The sequence below is a fragment of the Oppia nitens genome, unplaced genomic scaffold, assembly GCF_028296485.1.
Source record: "Oppia nitens isolate AA-2021 unplaced genomic scaffold, nextdenovo-longstitch-racon4-pilon3 scaffold6_pilon_pilon_pilon, whole genome shotgun sequence".
Lineage (NCBI taxonomy): Eukaryota > Metazoa > Arthropoda > Arachnida > Sarcoptiformes > Oppiidae > Oppia > Oppia nitens.
The window spans coordinates 1,361,692-1,387,939 of NW_026533250.1; the positions used below are offsets into that span (position 1 = coordinate 1,361,692).

The following is a 26,248-nucleotide window of genomic DNA, read 5'->3' on the forward strand; positions in this document are numbered from 1 at the left end:
GTGAGATCGGGTGATCTACTCGGCCAAATATCATTTGTTTTTAAACTAACCAAACGATTTCCAAATACTTCTTTAAGATAATTAAGTGTTTCGATAGCTAAATTTATAAAAAAATGACATTAGAGGGAATCAAATTAAATAATTGTTTCATTGAATGAACGGCTGATATCATAGCATAGGTGTGTATTTTAAGTGATTGAATTACATAAATTTATTAATTAACCTGTGTGACAACTGGCCCCGTCCTGTTGAAAAATTTGTTTATTGAATTTATCGCCAGTGAAGTTATGTAATTGAGGAATAAAATATGTTTCCAACATATGTCGATAGGTAATTTGATTGACCACAACACGTTTGTGATCTTCATTTTCAAAAAAATAAGGGCCTATTATTCCTATTTAAAAAATAAAAAAATGTACAGTTTTTTAGATATAAAATTATTAAAATGTAAGGCTGTATGACAATATTTACCTTTTTTTGAAATAGCTGCCCAAACTGTAACATAATCAGGATGAGCAGTTTTTTCAATTACAAAATCAGTAGGTCTTTCAGTAGCCCATTTTCTGAAATTTTGTTTATTTATATAGCCATCCAAATGACAGTGGGCTTCGTCAGACCACCAAAAATCATCTAAATAATCTGATAATAATAAAATATTTTTAGACATTGCATTACTTTCTGTGTTTATCTTTCAAAAAACTACAGTTTTCACTCTCACTCAATGGTTAAAGACTTTGCAATCAATTTATTTATATAATAATTATTTTTATATACAATATATGTTTTTTCTTTCAAATAAAAAACACTAAAATAAATAGTTACTTACTTGGGTTGTCTTTTAAAGTATTTAACATTTTTTCACAAAATTTTTTTCTCATTTCTTTATGTTTTTCCGTAAGTTTAGTAATTAATTGAATTTTATACGGATATAGCAATAGTTCATCAGTTAATATAGTATACAATGAGCCATAGCTAATTTTTATATTTATTTGTTTTAAGTGAGCTAATAATTTATTAATACTTTTAAAAGTATCTAATTTTGATTTAATTAGTTCAATATTTTCATCAATTATTACAGTTTTTTTATGAGCCACTTTATGATTATTTGAAACTGTATGGTTTTTAGTATATTTATTAAGTATATAGTTAATTGTTGAACGATGAGGTGATGTTTTATTAAAATGTTTTTCAAATTCTTTTTGAATAAATTTATCTCTTGATTTATTTTTTTCACTTTTTTCATATTTAAATATAGTATTATTTTCAATTATAAAGTTTTTTTCTTCATCACTGTAATTACTCATAATTTAATATAAATAATTATTAGAGCATTTATTTCACATATAACTTATATTTTTAGTGATTAAAGATATTAACAAAATAATTAGATATATAAACGATTGATTGAAAACTAATAATTATTAAAAAACTATTATTTAAAATAATAATTGCACTTAATATCACAATTAAAAATCACATTTAAACATATACTGTATTTTATCAAATGACAAAACATGTGCTCATTTCCCCCCAAAACCAGTATTTGCGCGCGTTATTTACCAGAGTAACAATGGAGAGCCAATCATGTTGTAGGAATAAAATTTGATAACAGTGTATAAGATATGAGAAACACTTTTATTTTGCTATAAAACTTTGAAATTTACAAGACATAAGAAAAGTTGACTCTTTTTATCGGAACCTATGGTTCAGTAATTTTTGGCAATAATTACAGCAAAAAACATTAGTTGTTAAATGATTATACCTGTGATACCTGAGCTCACTGTCATCGCTACCGGTGTTTGTTCTCAAAGTTCAATATACTATTAAATATATTACTTTAGGTAACACTTTATTCAAATGAACAAAATTTGAACTCTTTTTAAAATAATTATTCATTTTATTAGACATTTTAATTGACAATAATAGACAAACAAATAGTAAACATTTATAATTTTAAATAAATTTTTATTCTTAAATATATTTAAAATTAGTTATTTTCAAAAATATAAAGTAAATAATAATGACTAAAATATAAATGAATATAAGACTAGATGATTAGCATAATAAAAATATATATGAATATTAAAATATATATTATTTTCTTAAAAAATAATTTCAGCTCTTCTCGAGGTTAAAATAAATTTATATTAAAAATATTAATTATTACATATTTGATATCAGAATTATCATATATTATTCATTTATTATACAGTATATTGTATTTTAATGTATAAAAATCTCAATGAATATAAGATTTTGAAACTTTTTTATATGGTTTTCTATAATATAAAATTTGTCCAAAAATAAACAGATCAATTGAAACTTGAAGTAAACCGCACACCCAGAATTGTACCGGTGCTTGTCTTATAATAAAATATGATGTCTTAAATACATCACCAAATGTCCACATGAATACCATTAGCTTACTATATATAAAGCATACATTAGAAAATATATTATAGTATTTAGTCTAAAATAAATACCTCATTCCCAGTGTTGACTTATTTTGATAGTTTTTTATTAGTTGCGGAGCTCCTAATAAAGCTTCAATAAAAACAGATAAAAAACCAATGGCTTCGACAAAAATTGATACGTCTAACATTATATAGATTAAAACTCCAGTGATTATAGTAAATGTGGCCAAAAATTCAATATAACTAATAAAATCTGTCCATTGCCAAAAATAGCGTACATCAAAGTCTAATATTAAATAAATAAATGTAATAAACTGTATATTAAATATCGCAAATTTTTAATGCAAAAATGTTTTATTATAAAACATTTTTGGAAAAACCATTTTATTAGTGAAGTGTAGTTTGGGTGCAGTATTAGGAGAGGAAAGGTCCGTCACCTACCAAAAAATTTTTTTGGTTGAAAATTGCAAACATTTCCATCACTACTCTCTGAAAAGTTAGTTTTGAACACAAGAGATATGTATCAGATATTTAATAAATGAGAAAACTTATAATATATTTGTTTAAAAAGAAATAAAGATAAGAAATGTAATTTTAATAAAAATATCTGAAAAATGAAATTTTATTTTAAAGAAGTTTTCAAAGTCTAAGTCTATAAATATTTCTTTAAAATTAAGTTTCAATTACTTAAGTCAATGAAATAAACTGAACCCGATTTTGGGTTTATTATGTAATTCATGCTATTCTTATCATTCATGCATTTCTTATCATTAATTAAGTGGTTATTAATTGGATGTGATTTTAGTGTTTCTGTTGTGGAAGAAATCAATTTATAATTCAATTCAAAATAAAATTAATTCAATAATAATGCGCTAAAACTAAATAATAATAATAATTAATGAATTAATGAATACCAATGAAGAATCGATTCTTGTTTGGAATCAATAGATCTTTATTATTGGTTCGAATGCATAGCTCTATCAACAAAATCATTGCTATTATCATAACAATAGACTGTACGAGAAGTGGTGTTTCAAAATGTCGACCAAACCTATTAAACAACAAATCATCGATCAATTGGTTGTCATTTAAAATCAAATCATATTTATTACCAAAAGAGTATTCTAAGTATATTAGCTAAGAGTAGTGCCAAACAAACATATGTTGAAAATCCACCGCAAGAGTCATTGTCTTTGATTTGTTTATATTGTGGGACATATGGCAGTACTCCTCCAAAGATTATCCCTAATAATCACCAAATGGTAAATCAATTAATTCATTTGTAAAACTGTTTCCATATATGATATAATCGTTAAATTGTTTATATGACACACAATAATCATCAATAATGGCTTTATTTATAGTCTAATAGTCTAATCAAATGATAGGATACCTGCAGATGCTGTGTATGACAACAGTTCCGGTAGAGACAATTCACGCCATTCATCGCTAACCCAATCCATATGTGTGACCACCGCTGCCAATGATTTATTAGTTAATGACTTGAAATTTGATGCAATACTATAGTTGTTTACAAATGTTATGATTGTAAACATATGATCACTAATTGTCAATCAAATCAAGTGATTGTATTGAAAAATAAAAGACATTTCAAGTGTAGAAATGGTTTAAAATAATATTCAGAAAAAATGATATCATTGTTAAAGTCATTGATTATAATTGAGATAAACTCTCACTTAAGTGCTGTTCAACCAATCAATTGGTTCTCACAATCATTGCATACATTTGACAACAAATACATTACTTTCCGTTTATAAAACTAATTGAAATCATGTGTTGTGTTGTCAAACAAACATTACAGCCATAGCTAACTACTACTGTATAACTTATCTAATCTATTGATAATCTATTCAATGAAAATACAATATTAATTCAAATTCATGTTATAATGATTATGATAACGAGTTATTAAATATAATAAATAATGTATTTTAATAAAAATATATTTTTAAATATAATTTTATATATAATAATTGCTCAATAGATTTGTAATTTTTATTGTACAGTACATATTGTGCATAAATTATTATAAAAATTAAAAATTATATAATATAATTTATAACATTTAATAGTGAAAAGCTGATTGCACTACTGGTACAGTATATATACTGTATCAGGGTTAAGCAAGGTTTTGGATTTTAGGGGGGTAGACCGGGGTAAAATTTACAAAATTCTCGAAAAATCTTGGGGGGGGGGGGGTATTGGGTGGGGTAAGATTTTTATTGCATTTTTAAACGGCAATTTTTTCAAAAATCCAAAATCAAGGGGGGGTCAAGAGAAAATTCCCTAATATTCCCTTAAATTCCCGAATATTCCCATGTAAATTCGATAAAATTCCCATAAGTTCCCGTATAAATTCCAAGGAAAATAGGTAAAATTTACAAAAATACTAAAAAAAACTTTAACAAAAATAAAAAAAAGTTAAATTTTAACAAAAATAAATATTTTAAAAAAAAAATTTTAAAAATTAATAAAAACTTAAATTTTAGCAAAAAATAAAATAATAATGTATTAAATACTTAAAAATAGGTGATAAAGGCATTAATGATACACTGAGTTTTTTAGTATTTTAGTAATTTTTAACTTTTAAAATAATTTTTTAAATAATACTTAATGCTTATAGTTTATAGATATATATTTTTATTTTTTAATGTTATTTTTATGTAAATACTGATTGAATACTAATTATAAAATTAAAAATATTTTAAATTTTTTAGTTAAAATTTTAAAAATTATTAATAAAAACCTTGTAATATAAGTATTTATTTTTTTATTAACTTCTTAAACTATCTCAAACTTCTATTTATATTGTAATATGATTATTCTTTTCAACAAATTGGTATTTTTTAACTTTTTAGTTTAATATTTTAAGTAAAATTATGTTATTTTTTGATGAGTTTTAACGTTATTTTAACTTTTTTACTTATTTTTAATCAATAATTAGAATCATATAAATTTTAAAAACATAAAAACACTTACTAAAATAGTATTAACTAAAATTAAAATTTTTATAAATCTCAAAAAAATTTTCGGCGCCTTCGGCGCCGAAATTTTAGGGGGGGTCATTTCTCCTCGTTTTTAAGCGACAATTTTTCCCATTTGGTCAAAAAGTCTGGGGGGGTAAAATCCCAATTTCTCGATCTTAGGGGGGGGTATTTTGGCCTTACCCCCCTCTACCCCCCCCCCTTACTTAACCCTGATACTGTATATACAGTAAATGATGTTAATTAGTAAGGATTAAATAATGAAAAATTACTGTATATTTAAATACAGTATATATTTGTCTCTCTTTTAAATATTTTATAAAATACTTTTAAAATTATTGAATATAAATATAAGATTTTATTAATTTAATTGCTTTTTAATAGGTTTCGATTTATATTAGCAAATGTTTTAGTAAATTCTGTATCTTAAACACTACTGTGTAATACTGAATAATATTTAAACACAATTTAAAATATTTAATTATCAATATTACTAAGTAGTAGTTGAAATGAAAATAAATTAAAAAATAATTTAATATCAAATATTTTATTGAACCATTTGAAATTTAGTGTCTTTAATATACAATATTTTAAATCCATTTAAGACACCCTTACTTAATACAGTCCTGACGACTAGTGATTTAACAAATTTAGTCAAAAAATACAAATTAAATACATTTATAACTCCCAATTTACATATTAATAATAATCAATAATAATGTATAATATAATAATAGATAACTGGAATATTTTAACAAAATTATATTTAGTAATAAGAAATAATCAAAAACAATATATAATTTATATAAAATAATTTTATAAAAGTTGATAATTTTTAATCTATAAATTGACAAATAAAAGTGCGAATGTATTGAAGTATTAAAGTAATTGATGGTAACGAAGAAAGGCACACACAATACGCTTAATCATCAAAATGAGTTGATTTTCAACTAAATTACCACTTATTTCATTCATATATCATATGTTAGTCATATTTATCAAATAAAGTGTTAAATTGTTTTCATAAGTGCAGACAAAAGGCACTAAATTATATTTAAATACAATTGTATTGATATATAGTATATTAATAGTAGATATATTCAATGGAATGCAACAAAACCCTTATTTTTCATTTTTTATGTTAAAAATTAGTACATTTGTAGTACTAATATTGTGTCTATAATTGTAACATTACTGTATAATATTATAAATTACTTATTTATATTTATGTATTTATATATATACTGTATATATGATATCTGTTATATCTGTTATTTATTATGATAACAAAAAATTTATATTTAATTTTCTAAATAACTATAAAAAGGTTTAGATCAATAATAATAATAATAATATTCAATTTGATTAGTGGTAATCAATAAATAAATAGTTTGCTTAAATGTTGTTTCACTTTATGATTGAAATTACTGAGTGCATAGTTAGTGATATAATATAGTTATAATTACATTATTACATAGTATTATGTTTCATAATTAATATATCATTGAATTCATGTGCTATTTATGATGAAACGACAATATAATTTAAATGGTATTTATATACAATAATTTGCTTAAATAATTCAGTTTCAAATTGTATTACAGTTATATTCATTTAGTTATATAAAATATTTCGATCAAACAATTTACACATTAGGCTAAATCTTTAACGCCTAAAATACGGGCCGCAGAGTCAGCACCGGAATCAAGTAAGTCATCTAAAATCTTGGAGTCCTGAAGACCCAAAAGATTTTGAATGAGATCACTTCCATCTTCATTATTGTCTTCCATTTCATTACTATTTTGTGCGAATCTGTTATCCATTTGTTGAACACTTTCTTTTGGATACAAATACAATAAAGAATTGCAATTCGCTTTAGATTTTAATCCTTTAGCCAAACTATGAGCTGAAGAAAAAACAATTTAATTAATATACAAATTTCATATTAACTTTATATTATAGACATACTATCATTCTCTTGAAGCATAGATATCGAAGAAACGGATGGATTATTTGATTGCTTTGACTTAGTTTTAGTCTTTAACAATAACTCACTCTCCGGATGATTGCTTCTATGGTGTCGAAGAAGACTATTTTTGAGTGAAAATCTTTTGGTACAGAGAGTACACTTGAATGGACGCTCTCCTAAATGGACTCTCATATGTCTTCGCAAATTATCCATAAGAGTGAACTGTCGCGGACAGAACACACATAATATCTACAAATATTAATTATTATTTATTAGTCAATCATTTTAATTCAATTTTATATTTAATTCAATTTTAAACTTACTTTGTGTTCATTATAAGATTCATAATCGTCGTGTTGATTGTCAACTGTAGACAAGATTTGTGTGTCATTGATGGGCACCTTATCGACAGCACCTTTGGATTTGAGGATTTCATAATCAATTGAATGGCAGGATTGGATGTGTTTGAGGCACTTTAATCGACTATTGAAAGATGTATCGCATAAATAGCATTTAAAGTTGAAATGGTTTCCATTATCTTCTGTTAGAGACATTTCATTTAAATTTCCATCAATTACTTCATTTGTTTCTTCATCAATATTATCATCATTTTTATCTTCTTTAATATTTTTAAATAAATTATTGCTTTGTTTGTTATTTTTAGTCCAATGTCTTAAATATTGATGTTTTCTTAGGTTTCCATGTGTTGAGAATACGCTGTTGGGACAGACATTACATTTGTAAGACTTGGTCTCGTGAGGAACGGATGAATGTTCTACAAAAGTTCGTTTTTCTTTGCCGTTATGTTTTCGGACCAAATGTCGCTCACAATTGGATTTTGTAGTGAAAAGAATGGGACATTTGGGACACTTGTATGGCTTAAGTCCTGTATGAGTGAGTATATGCCGTCTTAAGCTACTGGTCCACGGAAACTTGCGGGAACAGTATGGACACGAAACACTGTTGGGTGAGTCAGTATAGGCACTTCGTTTCTTAGTTACGGCATTAGTATTACTATTAGTTTCTTCCAATTCATTATTATTATTATTTATTTCTTTGTCATTCTTAAGAAATATCTTCTCATTTATGTCATTTGGACGGATTGTTTTAGTTTTAGGATCAGTTATACTCAAGTTTGCAGTCATTTCTCCATTTGTTTCTATATCTTCGTTAGGTTTATTGAAATATTGTTTTAAAGCATTTGAAGAGTTAGCTGAATGATCAATGAGTGACGAAACACTGGCTAAATCACCCGTATTATCGCTATTTTCTTCATTGTTTTTATGATTGAATAAATCACAATTAGCTACTGAAGAACCCATCACTTTATTGCTAAGAACAGCTCTTAAAGCAACCCTTGTCTTACTAGAAAGGGTTGTATTATTTGATTTAGACAAAAGTGAGTGATTTGATTGAATCTGTGTGTTGTTAGTTGAAGTATTTGATTGTTGATGTGAAATAGTGGACTGTCCTCGACTTCTTGGTGGTCTTGCAAACTCTGGATGCTTTCGTTTTATATGTCTTTCCATATTTGACTTAAGCGTAAAACCGGCCGAACAATAAACACAAGTAAAACTTCTTTCATTTCTTGGCAGAAGACGATTCTTTGAAATGCGAAAAGTAGTCATTTTGTAAACGTCGTCAATTGATGTGCAAGAATTAGGAGATAAAATTGGTATCGGAGGTGATGAGTGAGCTGGTAGTGGTGCGGCTATTGATAAACCTGATGAATGAAAAAATGATGTCTGAATACCAGAGGTGGGAACAAAATTAGCCAAACTTGAAGGGAAAACAGTAGATGTAGTCATTGAGCGCAAAGCCAGTAAACTTGAAGCCGCTGTCCGGACGGCATCATTAACTTGTTTGATATCATCATTGCTTTTGTCTGATGTCTTATTGGAATAATTAGATTTACAACTCAAGTCAAGTGCGTGAACAGCTAAGTCTAGTGGTTGTTCTTCGTTTGAATGATTAGCCAAATTTAACGGTTCGTCTTCATATCCACTGCCATCAGGGTCTTCATCTTCTAAATTATTGTTTGAATTCAGTGCCAAATTAATTGGTTTGTCATTATCTACAGAAACATTTTTTGCAATTTGACACAAAGCGGCTAAACTTGAATGATGTTGTGATGCGGTTAAGTCAGACATTGTTGATGTATCTCTAAAACTACCACTCATTGAATTATCATTTGATGAATTTGTTGAATCTTTCATCAGATTTGATGACATATCTGGTGAATCTCGATATACTGATTCAGACTCAGAATTATCACTATTCAAACCTATTGCTGAAGAGTTGGCGAAAACAATTGAGGAAAGTTTTTCTCTTAATTCTGGGTGTTGTTTGACTACATGTCGGATACAATTATTTTTGGTACTGAATCCCAATTTACAAATAGTACAACAATAAGGCTTTCGACTACAGCTATTGTGAAGAGATCTCAAATGATGTCTAAGAACTCGATTGAATTTGAAGTCTACGTTACAATATTTGCAAACTGTATCAAAACCACCGGGAAATGAATCACTTGTCGGTGATAGGGACGGATTAGACTCTGTTTTGGTCAGATTCTGATAAGACAATGTTGTAGTGGTCGACATATTTGAATTGTATTGCATTGAATTGCGGATCTCATGCTTCTGTATTTTTTTGTGGCGTTTTCTGACGTGACGCTCGCAATTGGCTTTAGTAGTGAAGGCATACTTACAAATAGCGCACTGGAAGGGCCTCTCGCCGTTGTGCGTCCGTAAGTGTCGGACTAAAGTGCTTTTATCAAGACTGGTATACGGACAGAGATGACAGGCATATGAGTGGCCGCCCTGTGTGTGCCCCCGATTGTGGCGCTTCAATGCATTTGATGTCTTAAACATAAGCGAACATTTGTTACACTTAAATATTGATTCTTCCTTTTCAGATATTATTGGTGATGTCTTATCATTGGATTCAAGCATTTCTGATGACTTCTCATCGGTTTCTATTTTATTGCAATTATTGGATGGAGTATTAGGACTTGCATTAGCCGAGTCGGCCGCTACTGGTGAATCGGGTTGTGTACCACTTATACCCAAATGAACGGGTGATGCGGGAGAAGCCGCTGGAGGTGAGGATCGGATGGTTGACATTAATGGAGCAGCAGAACTGGTTACTGATATAATTGATTGAATATCAGCCAAATCGTGTTTATTTGATTCACTTTCATTGCCATTAATAACTTTTGGTAGAAATTGATTAACTGTTTGTGGGAATGGCTTCGCATGAATGTAATAAGAGTTGTTATCAAATGTATCTTCATTTCTGTTAAACTTATAATTAGTTCCAATTGAATTTAATTGCGTTCCTTTATTTTGAAGATCAAGTAATGCCAAAAAGTCTTCTTTGTCTGAATGTGGAACGTCTCCTGATTTCAATCCAAGAGGTTGTGGTATAGAAGTCGTTACCGATAAAGATATTGGATAATCGTATCGATGTTTAATTTGATGCGACAAATAATGATCGGGTGTTATTAAGTCGCGTTGACATAAGTGACAATAAGTTTGACTGCTATGTGTAGATTCATGAAGAGTGAGAGCACTGGCAGATGGAAAAGCTCTCTTGCATTTGTCACACTCGAAGTCGTGGTAAGGACTGCTGGCTTTACGAAGATTATGTTCGCAAAATGATTTGGCTATCATTGAAAACTTCTTGGATGTAAAGTCAGTAAAACTGAGATCATAGAAACCGATTGAAGGCGCACTCGTAAAGTTCATACGATTTGCTGACAAATTAGTGGGACTATCGGTAGTGACAGTGCATCGATGTTGTGTATAAGTAGCATAATTGTTGACAATCATACCACAGTCACGACAACATATTGCATCGTTAGGATGATCCTCCATATGAGTGTGCAATGCAGCCACTGATGGCATTGACTTCTGGCATATTGGACAATATATCTCTGTATTTTTGATTATATTGCTGTTTGCTTTTGGAACAGTTAGATCTGTTCCAACATCAGAGTTACGCTTTTTAGGTGATAACTTAGTTATGTCTTCTCTATTTTCTTCATCACTCACTTTGCGTTTCTTAGATTTAACCAACTTATTGGTGTCTGTGCCACGAGACTCATTATTATGGTTATCTGCGCTATGAGTTCTCATATGTCTGTGCATATTACCATTGGTAGTGAATGCCATATTACAGATACGACATTTGAAAGGCCGTTCACCTGAATGGATGAGCATATGTCTGTCTAGAGAACTGGCAGAACTTAATGTTTTACCACAGAGTCTACACGTATGCGAATGATCTGAAGGGTTGTGCTGACGGATATGTATAGTAAACGTGTGCTGAGAGTCCAACTTGAGATCACATACCGGACACTTGTACAGCTCATTTGGTCCATCATTACCGTCCTATTATTTAATTGAAATATAATAAATTACTTAATACATCGTCAATAAAAAGTCAAACAAAAATATAAATTAAGTTATAATTACCTCAACTTTTAATTCATTGTTTGCTTTGTTTGGGTTATCATTATTGAGAGCATAAGCTTTGCATTCGTTATTTGAATCGTTTAAAACAGTATTATTCTTGCATTTTGAAGACATCTCATTATTAATAGTATTTTTGTCATCAGTTTTATTTGAATCCACATTTAGTTTGCTATTATTATTCTTGATATTTATGTTGTCCTCATTGGTCAACATGTTTAAGGCATTGGAACTATTAGAGTGATTGTCTGTGTTAACAGAAGTGGTACAAGTGTTGGATATGTTGTTATCATTAGTCGCACACATTTGTTGGTCCCGTTGTATATCACAGTCGATTCGTTGCATGTCTTGTGTCAGTTGATTGTTGTCCAGTAAATGTGTTTTACATTTGTTTGTAGTTTTAATGATTTTCCTATTAGTAATCGACTCAATGTTTGTATAGTTTGTATGATTTGTATGATTGTCTTTAGTGTCGCTCATTGAACCTAAAGGTGTATTGAAAGAGATATGAAAAAATTGAGATCAAGAGAAATGGTCTAAACTTTATGTTAACTTTAACTTTAAATCTGAGAATGAGATCACAGAGTCAGTGATGCGTAACCTATAAAATATCATTGCTTTGCACTAACACTCACCAACTTTGACACTACTATACCATTACTATACACATATCAATACTATAGTATAATAATATATGTAATATTTATATAACATTTTGATGAGCCAATAGTGCCCAAACTTATTAGCATTATTAGCATTACCGGTAATATTGGATGAAAATGAATGATTCAATGCTCTAATTCAAACCACTTATAACCACATAAGACAGTCATTTATGTGTTGGCACAGAGTTGGCACTGACATCACCACAATCGCTGTCAAAGACGATAACAACTCTTCAATGAATAACTAAGTCATTCATTTGATTCATTTTCTCAATAAGAGACACTTATTATCATTATATTGTCGGACCAGTCAATTGTGTGTACATCTCATACAATAATCTTTTATTATAAACACTATTTTTCTCATTTTTTTTAATATATTAATCTATTTTTTTAGTTTACAGTCATAGAAATAATAGTGAATCGAATAATTCAATCGATTTTTAGCATTTGTTTCACTCTATTATTTAATCCGAAAATATCTAATATTTTTGCTTTTTCTAAATTTTTTATATTTAATTTGTATTATTCACAAAATAGGTAGTTTTGTTCAAATTCAGTGATTATTTAATACTAACTAAAAATATCATACACTTTGAACCACAAATAAACACTATTTTTTGTACTAATGAATAAAATCATTGAATAATAGAAACATTTCTTTAAAAGTTATAAATCTAGAAAATAAAATAATTAGAGAAAAAAAATGTTTTTAATAGTTATATAGTATTGTATTTATAGAATTCATTTTGTTAAACAAGTTGTATAATAATTAATTAATTTTTTATTTATATATTATTTGTCACTCACTGTTTAGGGAATACTATATATATATATAATAAACAAACGCCTAATTAGATAATAAAATAAAATTATAAATCAATTAGATTATAGCCTATCGTTCAATTGATTGATCATTAACTTAAAAATGCTATCTTAATACTGACATAATAATAATTATAAAAATATTATTTTTCAAATTATAGAGCAATAGATGTAATATTTTTGAAAAAATGATGTTATTTAAGACATATAAGTCCAGATGGACAGACACATCGACACATACATCCCATACAAGTGCTATATAGTAGTCTTCCTTATTGAGAAATCTGATATTTTGTGATCATTTAAAATAAACCAATATTTTTATCACTCTATCGACAAATTGCTAAAACTTCCATCATTTAAATTATAGTTTATATATAAATAAATTAATATTTTCAATATTTGTATGCAATAATATGTGCTTTTATTTAAAAATCTCTTTTCAAAAAACCAATACTTTTTAAAAGTCAAACCGTTTGTTTATTAGATTGATATGCATTAATGTTAAATGCAATTAAATATTTGATGACTTCAAAAAAAGTGTTGATAATAAAAACCTTCATAAGCCTTAAGATATTTAATTATCTGATTCACTCAACACTTGAGTTAAAAGATCAGAGAAAAGAGCATTTGCTGTAAACACAATCAAAAGTAGCATTTGTTTGAATGCTTTCACAATATTTTTTATATATAAGTAGTTATTCAGTATAAATTGTATATAAATATATAAGTTATAATAGTATTCTCATGAAAAAGTGATCAAAAGCTATGTTTAAAAACATTAGTGTTTGGGTGAGACTTCAATAAAATAGTTATCTATAATATAAATTATATACAGTATATGATATGTATTGAGTTATATTGTATATACAATATTATTGACAAAGAAGTCCAATAAATCCGATATAAATGTTGAACGCAAAGACAAGACAAGACAAGGCCATCATTGGTTGAAACAGCACTTCAAACTCATATTGTGTGCAAAAGCAGTTAAAGGAAGAAAGAAAGAGAGAGAGAGAGAGAGAGAGAGAGCACTCAAACATAAGATACGATTGCAGTGGATCTGCCTTTGCCTTTGCATGTCTTACAGCTTCAATGCTCCGATGCATTGCTTGCAGTTAGGGCTCAGTTAGACTTTTCTTGCGATTTGTCGCTAAATGGTGTGCATTCAACACACGCGCAAACACATAGCAAATAGCACTTGAATACACATATTAAACCTTTGGCCAACAGTGTTAGCCCAACACTAATAATACTTTTGATATCAATGAGTACTTTCATTAAGTGATGTTTTTTAATTAGCTGTAAATCATTTAATAGTCATTCAAATAACGTATATAATAGCAATCTCATAGTTTCTATCAATTGTTTAACTTAACAATAAAGATACTGTATATCATATTTAATATCGTTGTTTTCAAATATTTTATACGAGAGAGTGAGCACTAATACCACTATTTGATACCAATGATTTCAAATCTCTTATTTTTATTTCATTTCCTTTAAATATTATTTGTCTTTTATTAATAAATATTAATTCGTGAATACATGACATTATAAGCTAATATAATAATTTTAGATTAGTTTAAACTTTAAAGCATTAAAAACTAAATTCTCTCTCAATTCTAGTCGAATAATAGCCAATTGAGAAAACTTTTGTCAATCATAAAATTTTTAATATGCACTATATATTGATTTAAATAACATTTAAATAATTAAAACAAGCAAACTAATAATTCAAATTTGAATATTAAAATAATAGTTGATTAAAGATTAATTAAATACTGATTGAAACTATTTGAAATGTTTTCAAAATATTTTCATTTAAGAAAATTTAAGTAAATCTTAACGAGTGGTTTATGAGAAGCAAACATGAATTAAAACCTTAGTCGAGACTGATATGAAATATAAACCTCAATATATATATACATCACATATCTAGTAAAGTATGTGATTACATATACTGTTAAAGCAGTTAAAACTCATTTGAAACGTTTCTTATAAAAAAATTATCAAAATCATAGGGAGAGAGAGAGAGAGAGAGACTATGTTATGCAAATAGGAGTTTTGGTTAATGTTGAATGTGGTTCAAAGTACAGATCCATATAAAATATGCCACTATTTTGTAAGTTATTCCTTATGATAGATAGGGATTGAATGGCAAACATAACAACAAAAAACTTTTAATGATGTGATGTAGCGTTTGAAGGGAAATACTTTAGTCTAACATTTACAGCACTCATACATTGATAGATCATATGAAAGCATAGCATAAAATAAAGTATAGCATTGAAGCACTTGCAGCCTCCTATCTCCCTCTATACAGATATCCCGGATATTCGTGATTATGCACCTGAATCAGCGTAAATAAATGCAAAAACATTTTACTCTATGACAACTAACTCACTGTATTTAAGTCTGTAATAAAAGGCAAAGTAATAGCGTTGTAATCATAATATCATAGTTATAGCAATTGTATTTCAAGTCAAGTAATAGCGCTATCATTATGACTGAGAGTAAAAAGTTATGAGAACTTCAAGAAATGACACATTCATACACTTTGACAAACTTTTATGAAAATATTAAACTATGGCTTATCTATCTTCATATAAATATATAAATGTGAATATGTATACAGTATATGACTTGTAGTTTGGGATCAATTTAAAATTGGAGTCACTTACCAATTAAAGATACACTTATCATAAAACATTTTACTTACTCTTATTCACATCAAATACATGTGTGCTTTCCCTTTATGGCAAACATAATTCATTTGAAATTCAAACAAACAGTTTATTACTTAATAAATATTTAAAAAAATAACATTTGAATGAATGAATCAATTGTTTGACTGATAAAACAATATTAGTTTTGAAAGTGAAGTAACAGAGCATTAGATATGGTAAGTGAGTTAACCATCACAACGATCAGTACAGTCACTATGGAATCGGGAGAAACACATCAAAACATCTCAAGTCATGTCATTGGTTGAGACCTATGCTATCAGTGCTATGTATAAGCCATAACACTATGAATATTCTGATTACTTCAAAGCATTCATAAGAAAAAAACGATAGATTTGGTAGCTATAGCTACATATTGTACACACAGTCAAACAATTGGGTGGAGGCTGTTTGATGTGCCGCCGCATCACCTGCCAGTGCCTCAGAGAGAAAGAGACGATCAATGCTTTCGAGGGCTGGCTCTCACTCCTATCATTTTGTTATATACACCACAAAATAGATACTAATATGTGAAGGCATCGCACAGTCATAATCTTGACATTAATATTGCTTTTAATGTAGAATAAGTACAGGTATATATATATACTGTATATATATATTTATGAGTGAGTGAGTGAGAGAGAAAGAGAGAGAGAGAGAGAGAGAGAGAGAGAGCGGGTCGATTAAGTGACTGCAAATGCTATTTGCATCAATCTTTAGCCAACTTTGTTACTGCTTTTGCAAATCATTAGTTTAGCGACAAAAGCAAAACTTTGTGGTTGCGATAGCAATAGAGAATCGAACCATACATCTCTCTCTCTCTCTCTCTCTCAGACTACCTGACTCTCCCCTTCTCTCCCTGAGTGAGCCTTTCATTGAAACCGTTCCCAAATGACAGAACAGTATTCATGATGGAGATAGAAATGTGAAGAGAGAGCAGAGCTGCGCCTTTACCTGCTTTTACCAGTGCTTACCTGTCTTTTAGCTATTTTTAAACATAAATAGCTTAAGAACTTTCTTTAGTCACTCTGACTTCTCTCGACTAACTTTAACGATAAATATGCGATAAAATGCACATAAAACTAAAAAAAAAGTCTAAACTAAATATATTAGACAAATACAGTAAAAATAATACAAAGTTGTTATCAGCATTAAGTTTTAACTCAAACAACCTTTAATTGTGACTTATTTGAACATAACTTTCAAGATTTAGCTTTGATATATATATATATATATATATATATATATATATATATATACAGTATATATTGTATAAAATAGTTAAACTTTGTATTGTTTGGTAAATTTGTCATTCAGTTTGAAGGAAGCATTTATTGGAAACGGAAAATATAATATATATCGTGATATTTGTTTGTTTGTAATGATTGAAGTCATGTCTCTAAGCGACAGTCATCTGCAACATCCACCACATAATGTCATTAATAACCTGATATGGCTTTGGGTGCGCCCGACATCACTCACTATCATATATGCAACCATAGGCTCACTCATTGACCGCACGCACGCATCCATCTATCTATTGAAAGCAAACTCTGTATTAGTTGAACAGCACTGGCATTAAATAATAACTATTAGATGACAAAAACAGTATTCATTTAATATTACATCAAATTTTACCATTTCGTACATATATTAGGCGCGACTATTTCATACACTCGCATACATCACATATACAGACAAAATTGTGAATCAGTTTTAGTGTTTGACCCAAATATAATACACTATACAACAAAGTGATGACAATTAATGAATAATAATTTGAATAATTGTGTTATATTCACATTCATATTCAACTTATGCTCTTATTTTACTATATATTAGACAATATATACAGTATATAACGTATTGCATATATCAAAACATATCTTAATAATAAAAAATCATGATTTTCTTTATCAACATATTTACACAATACTATGAATACAAAACTACTGTTTTTATTATATAATTCTTAGACAAAATTCTATCAAAATTATTCATTATTTTGCCAGAAATAAGTCAATATATATATATATATATATATATATATATATATATATATCAAGTGATGCGATACAATTTTTTTGTATAAATATATTATTGATATTTTGTGTAAAAAACCAATAATACTGTAACTGAAATAAGCTGAATATACTGTATATACTATAGTTATAAGTAGAGAGAAAGATCATATAGTAAACATATACCGCTATTATTTGAATTTATCATAAAAGATAGTAACTTTTAAGTTATACTTATAAAACATAAATTTGTATGTGAAATGAAATAATACAACATTTGTAAGAAAAAGTTAGTCATTGGGTTTAAACTAACGTAAATTGATGTTATCAAAGCCAAAAAAATGCATCATTTTTGATATCAATGGATGAGACCATGAGTTGATGAGCATTTGCTTCGTTGATTTTGCTATTTGGTTGTACCTTATAAGCTATAGTGTTAATGTATGTGCAGGTGAGTCACGCATGAAGCAAATCATTTGGCAAATGGACAAAACTTGATAGCTATTGACTATCAAACACTATTCAACTTTTATATTGATATATATATACATTACAAGACAAGACAAGCAACAGCAGCATCACATCCTCATTACATTCAACTCACACATTATATCAATAAAACATTAATCTATTGTATGATATATCCAATAGTAACAAAAGTGATAACTATAAGCAATGCTCGAAATAACTCAAAACCATAATTATTGCTACAAATCATTACATTAGTTGAATAGCTGTGAATAAAGAGAAACCTATCATTATGTGATGTATACCTTAACATATGAAAACACAACACAAGTGTGTCTAAAGTTTTTTATTTTTACAACACATATTGGTTGCGGAAAATCTCAAGGTTTTAATTATATTGCATTACTTGACAAATATCACTATACCCTACAGATACCAATACAACAGTAATTCACTGTTTGTCTTATATTGTTAATAAAATTTTTAGTACAAAACAAAGTAAAACTTTTATGAAATTATCTTAATCTTTATACAAATACAATATCTATAAAATTATATTAATGCTTACCTTTATTTTTAAGATGATGTTAATGTTATATTCAGCAGTTATATACAACACATACACATAAACATTATAACAAACGGTTAATTATGATTTTGTTGTGAATCATGTGAGTAGAGTGAGAGTTATGAGGACAACTTGGACTGGGATGAGAACACAACACAATGCACACAACGGGCACAACAACCTGCAGACACCCATAAATAATACAACTGTCTCTAAGAGCATGAGTTGCTATGAGTTGGTGTTTGCCTTTTTCTTCACTACTATCTTAACAATCGTTGCAAATCTCAGAGCAAAACATCCCCAACTCTTAGATCAGCTCAGGAGCTGCGACTTAGTGGCTCATTGGGCCTCATATGAACACAAACTCCTAAACTGCTCTCAACTGCAAACAGCTCTCAACTTCAACTCAAGTAAACTGAAATCAACTCAAAAATGCACTTCTTTTACAGTTTACAGCTCTCTCTCTCTCTCTCTTTCCCCTCTATCTCAATGTTTTGTGATATTTTCTCATTGCATATAAGAACTAGTACTAAGTCTCAGTTAAAATGTATTTCTATTTCTCTTAACATTTGTCTCTGTTTTTCACTTGTAAGCCATCAAACATCCAGTGGTGAGTAAGCGGAGTCAGGTCTATAGGGATTGGGCTGTGGTTGGCATAGCTTTAGGCAAAAAAAGGGATGACTTGGGAACACCTGAGTGCACATACGCAGGAAGAAACCCACAATCTCTGGAGTCATTACCACACTCTCTGCTTCTCTCTGTGTCTACCTTATGGATAGTCACTTCGGGAGCATTACGTGACGCGAACTAAAAAGTCAGAAAAGGCCTGTAAATGGCTTGAGTGAGGATACCATGAGAAGAGTCTAATGTTTGCTCACTAACTAAATGATGACTGAAAGCAGGAAAACACATTTTAGTACATTAGCTGGAAGCAGATCTATCCCTAAGAGCACAATATACACGCAGGACATCCCATGCGAGACCGATCACAGGGCAAACACCCATAAGACATATACACCATATATACCATGCATTTACACTATATGTACAACAAAGTCAAGAAGCGCTTCTTTATTGTCTTCTAAGTTGAAGTCTCGGCACAAATCATTGCAATGACTAGCAATGAGAGCATCCAAGCAGTGAAACGCCCGAAGGGAGGAACGGATCCATGAAAGCAGGTATTCGACAGATATTTCAAAACATATATCATCTCACATGAAATGAGTCTAACACTACCATCTCTACACTTCTCTATCATATCTACAACTATTAAAGTCATCTGAATTATCAGAGCTATCAGAAGACTCATTATAGCCATTAAAAGCATAACATTTCATAGCTTATAGCTGTATGTGTGTGTTATTATGTAAAACTCATAAAAAGTCAAAATTTCACAATTCCGTGATATACTCAACAATTATAGTCACTATTGGATGCCTTTATTACTCAAAGACTACTAATTTTAAGCCATTTCAATACATAATAGTTATTAATATGAATATCAATTGTGATAAAATTCATTATATGATACATTCAATTACAATGACATCTGCCATTAATATTGATATCACTCGTTATTTTCAAGTCTTTTGTAAAAAACATATTGATTACAATTGTACATGTTAATTTTTTCAAATAACTCATATCATAGTAACCAATATAAGAGCACCTGTGTGTTAGCGTTCTAACTACCTGTGCTTTAATAGCTTTTCATATAGTATCATACAATTATAATGTACTACTATACTGATACTACTATATTAATTTACTGTATGAATTTTATATGCTTTTACATTAAGATTGCTATTATTTTCAATATTAAAGAGGATTTTTTTTGATTAGTAAAAGATGATAATGCATTTTATCGAAAAGTTTATAAAAATCTCTCTTTAAAATACAAAATATTTAGTTAATGTTAAAATATATATTATTGTAAAATAAAGCATTTAAGTGTAAGGATTTTGAAATTATAATCATTATTTCATTGACACTGATGTGACGGTAATTTTATTAAAATACATACTGAGTTCATGTAATTTTCAAAGTAATTTTCCAAACAATAAAACACATTAAATATTCAGTAAATCTATTCATAAGATAGAGAATCAGTTAAGTCTCTCATCCGAGAAGTAAATCTCATAAACGGCACGACATTTCATTTCCGGACAAACAATATATTTAAGTCATTATTATAATAAATGCATTATAAACTTAAGAGTTATCAAATTATTAATAATTCTCTCTTTCTCTGATACTTATGGGTTGTTAAGTGAGAATATGTTGTGAAAAATGAATATTTCTTCGACAAAAATAAGCAACAAATGAGTTGTTAGTAATAGAGAAGTATATATTAATTTGAGAAAACTTATAGCTATTATGAATATAGATTGCTATATAAGTACAGTATATACAGTATAATACTGTAGACTGCAAGACATGCGTTACAATGACTGCACTTTACACAAATTCATTATGATATCTTAAATTATGTTATACTGTATATCTTATATTTTTAAATATTTTATTATATAGTTTAAAACAATGAACCAACAACTGACAACAACTCACTATTTGCATAAAACTGATTTATTTTATATAAAAATTAATCGACTCATATATATATATATATACATACGATATATACAGTATATTGAAATTTCGTAAAACTTATTGTAAGAGTTATTGAGAATATGCGAGAAATGTTGATAACAACAACTTTGGTGTATTGAGTGTAAGGATTGTGAATCAGTTTGAAAGTGCAATTCAATGCAATTCAGTTGATAATACAATCAAACATTTGCAGTACTGTAATGTTGTATTATTATTATTATGATTATTATTATTGAAGAGCACCGGTAGAGGTAGAGGAGGTCGACACATGTAAGGCTACGGTAGTGGATATGTGGAGTGTGGAGAGCAGGTGGGAAACACAACCTAACTATAACTATGGCACACATACGTTGGTATTGTATATGTTTTAAAAGTCTTGTCTTGAGATATATATTGAGGATTGTATAGAAAAAGGAGACAATCCCTGCAATGCCTAACCTGTCAGACAATGAAAATTGAAGGGAAGCGATGGAATCCAATATGTTATATATATACACATACATGTATATATATATGTATATACTGTATACTAAACTAAGCCATACATACTGTCCGCATCCTACACATAAAGCTGTTGGGGACGGGATGTTATTTGCTCTTCACTCACTATAACTAACTGCAACTCAGGCATGTATGGCCAGTGCCTGTGTATGGCATGTATTGCCTGTTGAATTCCTCACATACATCTGCTCTCAACTACATTAACCACATTATACTACACTATGTATGCAATGATGAAGACTCATAGAGATCGTGATTTTGCACATTAAATACTTTTGATTAATATTCCGTAAGTCAACCAAAAGTTCTCTCCAAATGTTCAACACATCAACACATAACACATTTCTATACTTTACATCAACTATTTATTTTACCAAACATTTTAGTTTCTAAACTGTAGTTATTAGTAACAATTTTAATCATTTGCCTCATTAAGAAATTTTGTAAGCAATAGCTTTATCATTGAGTTAATCAGATATTATAATCTATAACTATAATATAACATATGATTTGGCTCTCCCAGAGCTAACAACAATTTAACAATCATTTAAACATCAAATTACGTTTGAATAATTGAGAAAAGGATTAAAGTGTTTGATATAAATAAATAAATATATATATATATATATAAATGTATAGTATATATGATATATCTAACTAAAGTATAATTCATATTATTAATACAGTATAAATAAATAACTATTGGTTTACTATTAATGATTAGTTATATTATGCATGTGTTTAGCTAATGTAATCAATGGTATTGTTTTTTATTGTATTTATATGTATGAATACAAACAAAGCCTTTGACTTAGAGTATATTAATAAATAAGATGTCATATAATGTATTGAAGACATGGAATAAGATATGAAAAATTATTATAAGTGAAGATATGGTAAGTCTAGTGACAAACATAAGTGGGTTAATGACTTCAATCAAGTGATGTATCCAAACGTTGGGCACAAAAGGCAATCCACTATTAGATGCCCTAAATTTCTGTGCAAATTGAAAGCACAGGTTTAGATGACTAACGGCAGCAATGGATGCAATCCTTGTTTGTCAACTCAAACAATGAGCCGACAGTGAAATCAAAAGACTCATTAAAGTTAAGATTGTATTCACATTCAAAATATTAGTAATAATACAGTACTCTATGCAAAATGGTTTGGGAGGTGGAAGTGTAGGCATCACCTAATTGTGTGCTTTTATTCTCCTTTTTTATTAGCATTACTTCTTGAGGTGATTCAGTGCACATCAATTGAGGTCATCACAGTGTTTAAGGATATGACGAGTTTTAAAAGCAACTCTCTTTTAGATGAAAAGTCAATGAAAGCAAAGCCTTATATTCATTACATGAAACACAAACCGATTGTACGCCCTATGCTTACAATTACAACTGTACTGACTCTGTTAGACTGTTGCAAATGTAATGATACGTTTGAATACTATATTATAGTTTAATATATACTCAAATGGAGTTTTATGAGAGTAGTCCACCTAAAGAGGACATCCGAAATGATAAGACCCACACAATCATACAATGAGTTTGACAACTCATGTAAATATTAACTAATATTTCTATTTTCATAATAAAAATAAAATCACTTATTTTTCAAATAGTCATACTCTGTAGTAGTTATGTGGATGTATTTGATGTGATAACGCAATCATATAAAGAAAAGGGAGCACAAGTATAGCCAAAAGCAGCCAAAGACAAGCTTAGACATAGCACAGGCACTCAATACTGTAAACTTATATCATATATGAATCTAGTTTTTGGCCATTCCTTCAAATGCTTCATTGCAGTGCCATTTAGTTACAGTGGTTATCAGTGGGGAACCTCATCATCTGAGTAGCACTTAAAAAGCTAACCACTCAATTGGCTCCAAGAGTGCCCCTTTGAGGTATTGGTGAGCGCCTGGATTGTGCTCTAATATTGCTCCCATAGAAACATATCTCATCCCGAGATAAAGTGTCGCTCGTATTACATTCAAAAACTGCTGAATTCCTCAACAGTGGATCACTAATCAAATAATATAACTTTTGCAGCACTCATATCTCCAACAACTACTATGACTACCAACTTATATATACATTGGTATAGATTGGCATACATTTCATACATAATATACTCTGTCTCTCAATTGCTGTAATATTGTATTCAATATATCAAACTGTTATTTGTTTGATTCCAATGAATTAAAGATAATGTTTGGTTGCAGTCATACAGTCAGTCATGTATTGTATATATATATATATATATACATATATATGACTGGTGTTAGCTATGAATACATTCAATACATTTGCTGTGAGACTGTATTTCACTAAAGCATTTGCACTGAAGGACGAGCTCTTGCAGTGACCTTCTCTTCATTTGCTATCATATACTCTCATATATTTCTTGTGATGAAGAGTTGCTGAATATATTTCTCAACTATCTCTCTCTCAGTCACTACTTTCTAAACATACCACTCACTCACCTATGATTACAACATCATATCACTAAATCAACTCAAATAAAAAACATTAAAATATGAGCTCAAACACACACACACATACATACACACACACACACACACACACACACACACACACACACACACACACACACACACACACACACACTTTATCTCACTCTCTATTGATTGCAAGCACTTGTACACTACAGTATATACTGTATGTATGGATACCTCATAGTATTTGAAACAATGATGCAGACAAACAAACACTCAAATAATGATAATAATAATTATTTGATATTATACTAAACTCAGTTGATTTTTGAATACAACTAAACACTGAAAACATGATAAATATTAATAAAGTTATGATATATTAATACTCTAATCGCCTAAACAAGTGATGACCTATAAGTCACATATGATATGTACCTCTAATGCTTGCAATAATGGTTTGAAACAAAAACATTTATTATTTAAAATTATAAGTTAATTGAAAAATATTATAAATTTTAAATATAATGTCATTTATGTGATGAGGGTTTCCCATATAAAGTATGATAGAAATATAGCAACAATTAATACAATACTACATACAGTAATATTGGCTTTTTTTGTTAGTTATAATTGAATGCATAATACTGTATGAGTGATGTTATAAACAACAAACACTTTACAGGCTTAGGGACGTACAGTATATTTAATGGATATACTATATGACTGTGCGATTAAAAAAAGAGATGTGAACTTTGGACTAATGTTTGGCACAGTAGAGAAGGGCCGGTAGTTGTGGTGGTAGTGATGCGGCACTTCTTAACGCTTAACCACTTGTGCTGTTGTTTTGGTGTATAGTATAGTATAGTATAATATAGTATATAATATTAGGCACAACTTGTGGCACAAACTATACTACTCCTCACCCACTGTGCAAACATCCCTTCACAGACTCACACACTGGCAGTCAATGCTATAGTCTCTCACATACTCTCATCCGATGGCATCAAGTATTTGAAAATAAGTAAAACTCTTTGGTCTTACCTTTGATGGTATTCTTAGCCATACTTCTAGTGATCCTATGTTTCCTTTTAGCCATATTTGAAGCACTGGTCGATGTGATGGTATCATCAAATAATAGGTATATGTATTGGAGTTGGAGTGGGACTCAGTTAGTGATGAATTGAGGACTAAGTTTGTTATAACATTTGATGTGTTGATGAAGTGAAGTAAACTCACATTTTTCCGCTTACTATATGATTGAACAATGTTTTCAATGCATTGCACAGCACAGAGACGTCACTCAAACTTGAATGACTGCTTAATGCAACTCACAGTCAATACACAGTCACACACTGTATATACAGTTTTACTATACACTCATTGCAGGATTGGATGAACGCTCACTCATTTACTCTCTCTGCTCCTCTCCCGGAGCTCAACACACACATACACACACATACATACACATAACATACACATCTCTATTGCTCTCTATTGACTCTCACCCAACATTTGCTACACTTCCCTAACATTCATCACAT

At 29.1% G+C, this 26,248-nt stretch overlaps 3 protein-coding genes across 7 annotated transcripts; 1 reads left to right on the forward strand and 2 right to left on the reverse strand.

The window, feature by feature from the left end:
• Positions 1 to 2,215: 2,215 nt before the first annotated feature.
• LOC128962964 (solute carrier family 66 member 2-like) lies at positions 2,216 to 4,202 on the reverse strand. Of its 3 annotated transcripts, XM_054309411.1 has the most exons (7): positions 3,808 to 4,202; positions 3,527 to 3,659; positions 3,329 to 3,465; positions 3,102 to 3,224; positions 2,856 to 2,903; positions 2,484 to 2,700; positions 2,216 to 2,426 (listed from the first exon to the last, which is right to left on the reverse strand). In XM_054309411.1, the coding sequence occupies exons 1-7, from the start codon at positions 3,968 to 3,970 to the stop codon at positions 2,240 to 2,242; spliced, it is 1,008 nt and encodes a 335-aa protein (XP_054165386.1). In that variant the 5' UTR covers positions 3,971 to 4,202; the 3' UTR covers positions 2,216 to 2,239. The 3 variants fall into 3 exon arrangements, with proteins under 3 accessions (XP_054165386.1, XP_054165387.1, XP_054165388.1); XM_054309412.1 differs by lacking the exon at positions 3,102 to 3,224; XM_054309413.1 differs by lacking the exons at positions 2,856 to 2,903; positions 3,102 to 3,224.
• A 2,601-nt stretch (positions 4,203 to 6,803) lies between these two features.
• Positions 6,804 to 26,200, reverse strand: LOC128962953 (ras-responsive element-binding protein 1-like). 3 transcript variants are annotated; one of them, XM_054309393.1, is made up of 5 exons: positions 25,749 to 26,200; positions 11,867 to 12,348; positions 7,712 to 11,782; positions 7,388 to 7,637; positions 6,804 to 7,325 (listed from the first exon to the last, which is right to left on the reverse strand). In XM_054309393.1, the coding sequence occupies exons 1-5, from the start codon at positions 25,801 to 25,803 to the stop codon at positions 7,072 to 7,074; spliced, it is 5,112 nt and encodes a 1,703-aa protein (XP_054165368.1). In that variant the 5' UTR covers positions 25,804 to 26,200; the 3' UTR covers positions 6,804 to 7,071. The 3 variants fall into 3 exon arrangements, with proteins under 3 accessions (XP_054165368.1, XP_054165369.1, XP_054165370.1); XM_054309394.1 differs by lacking the exon at positions 25,749 to 26,200 and adding an exon at positions 19,137 to 19,197; XM_054309395.1 differs by lacking the exon at positions 25,749 to 26,200 and adding an exon at positions 12,625 to 12,819.
• Positions 19,258 to 20,453, forward strand: LOC128962972 (uncharacterized). The gene is made up of 2 exons (XM_054309423.1): positions 19,258 to 19,546; positions 19,730 to 20,453. The coding sequence occupies exons 1-2, from the start codon at positions 19,258 to 19,260 to the stop codon at positions 19,945 to 19,947; spliced, it is 507 nt and encodes a 168-aa protein (XP_054165398.1). The 3' UTR covers positions 19,948 to 20,453.
• Positions 26,201 to 26,248: the final 48 nt, after the last annotated feature.

Coding starts and splice junctions, on each gene's coding strand:
- LOC128962964 (XM_054309411.1), bottom strand. CDS start 3,970: ATGTTTACAATCATAACATTTGTAAACAACTATAGTATTGCATCAAAT. Junction 3,466..3,526: donor ATACTTAGAATACTCTTTTG/GTAATAAATATG, acceptor GTTGTTTAATAG/GTTTGGTCGACATTTTGAAA. Junction 2,427..2,483: donor AAGTCAACACTGGGAATGAG/GTATTTATTTTA, acceptor CTTTATATATAG/TAAGCTAATGGTATTCATGT.
- LOC128962972 (XM_054309423.1), top strand. CDS start 19,258: ATGAGGACAACTTGGACTGGGATGAGAACACAACACAATGCACACAAC. Junction 19,547..19,729: donor AGCTCTCAACTTCAACTCAA/GTAAACTGAAAT, acceptor TTCACTTGTAAG/CCATCAAACATCCAGTGGTG.
- LOC128962953 (XM_054309393.1), bottom strand. CDS start 25,803: ATGGCTAAAAGGAAACATAGGATCACTAGAAGTATGGCTAAGAATACC. Junction 11,783..11,866: donor ACAATGAATTAAAAGTTGAG/GTAATTATAACT, acceptor ATTAAATAATAG/GACGGTAATGATGGACCAAA. Junction 7,638..7,711: donor AATCTTATAATGAACACAAA/GTAAGTTTAAAA, acceptor TAATATTTGTAG/ATATTATGTGTGTTCTGTCC.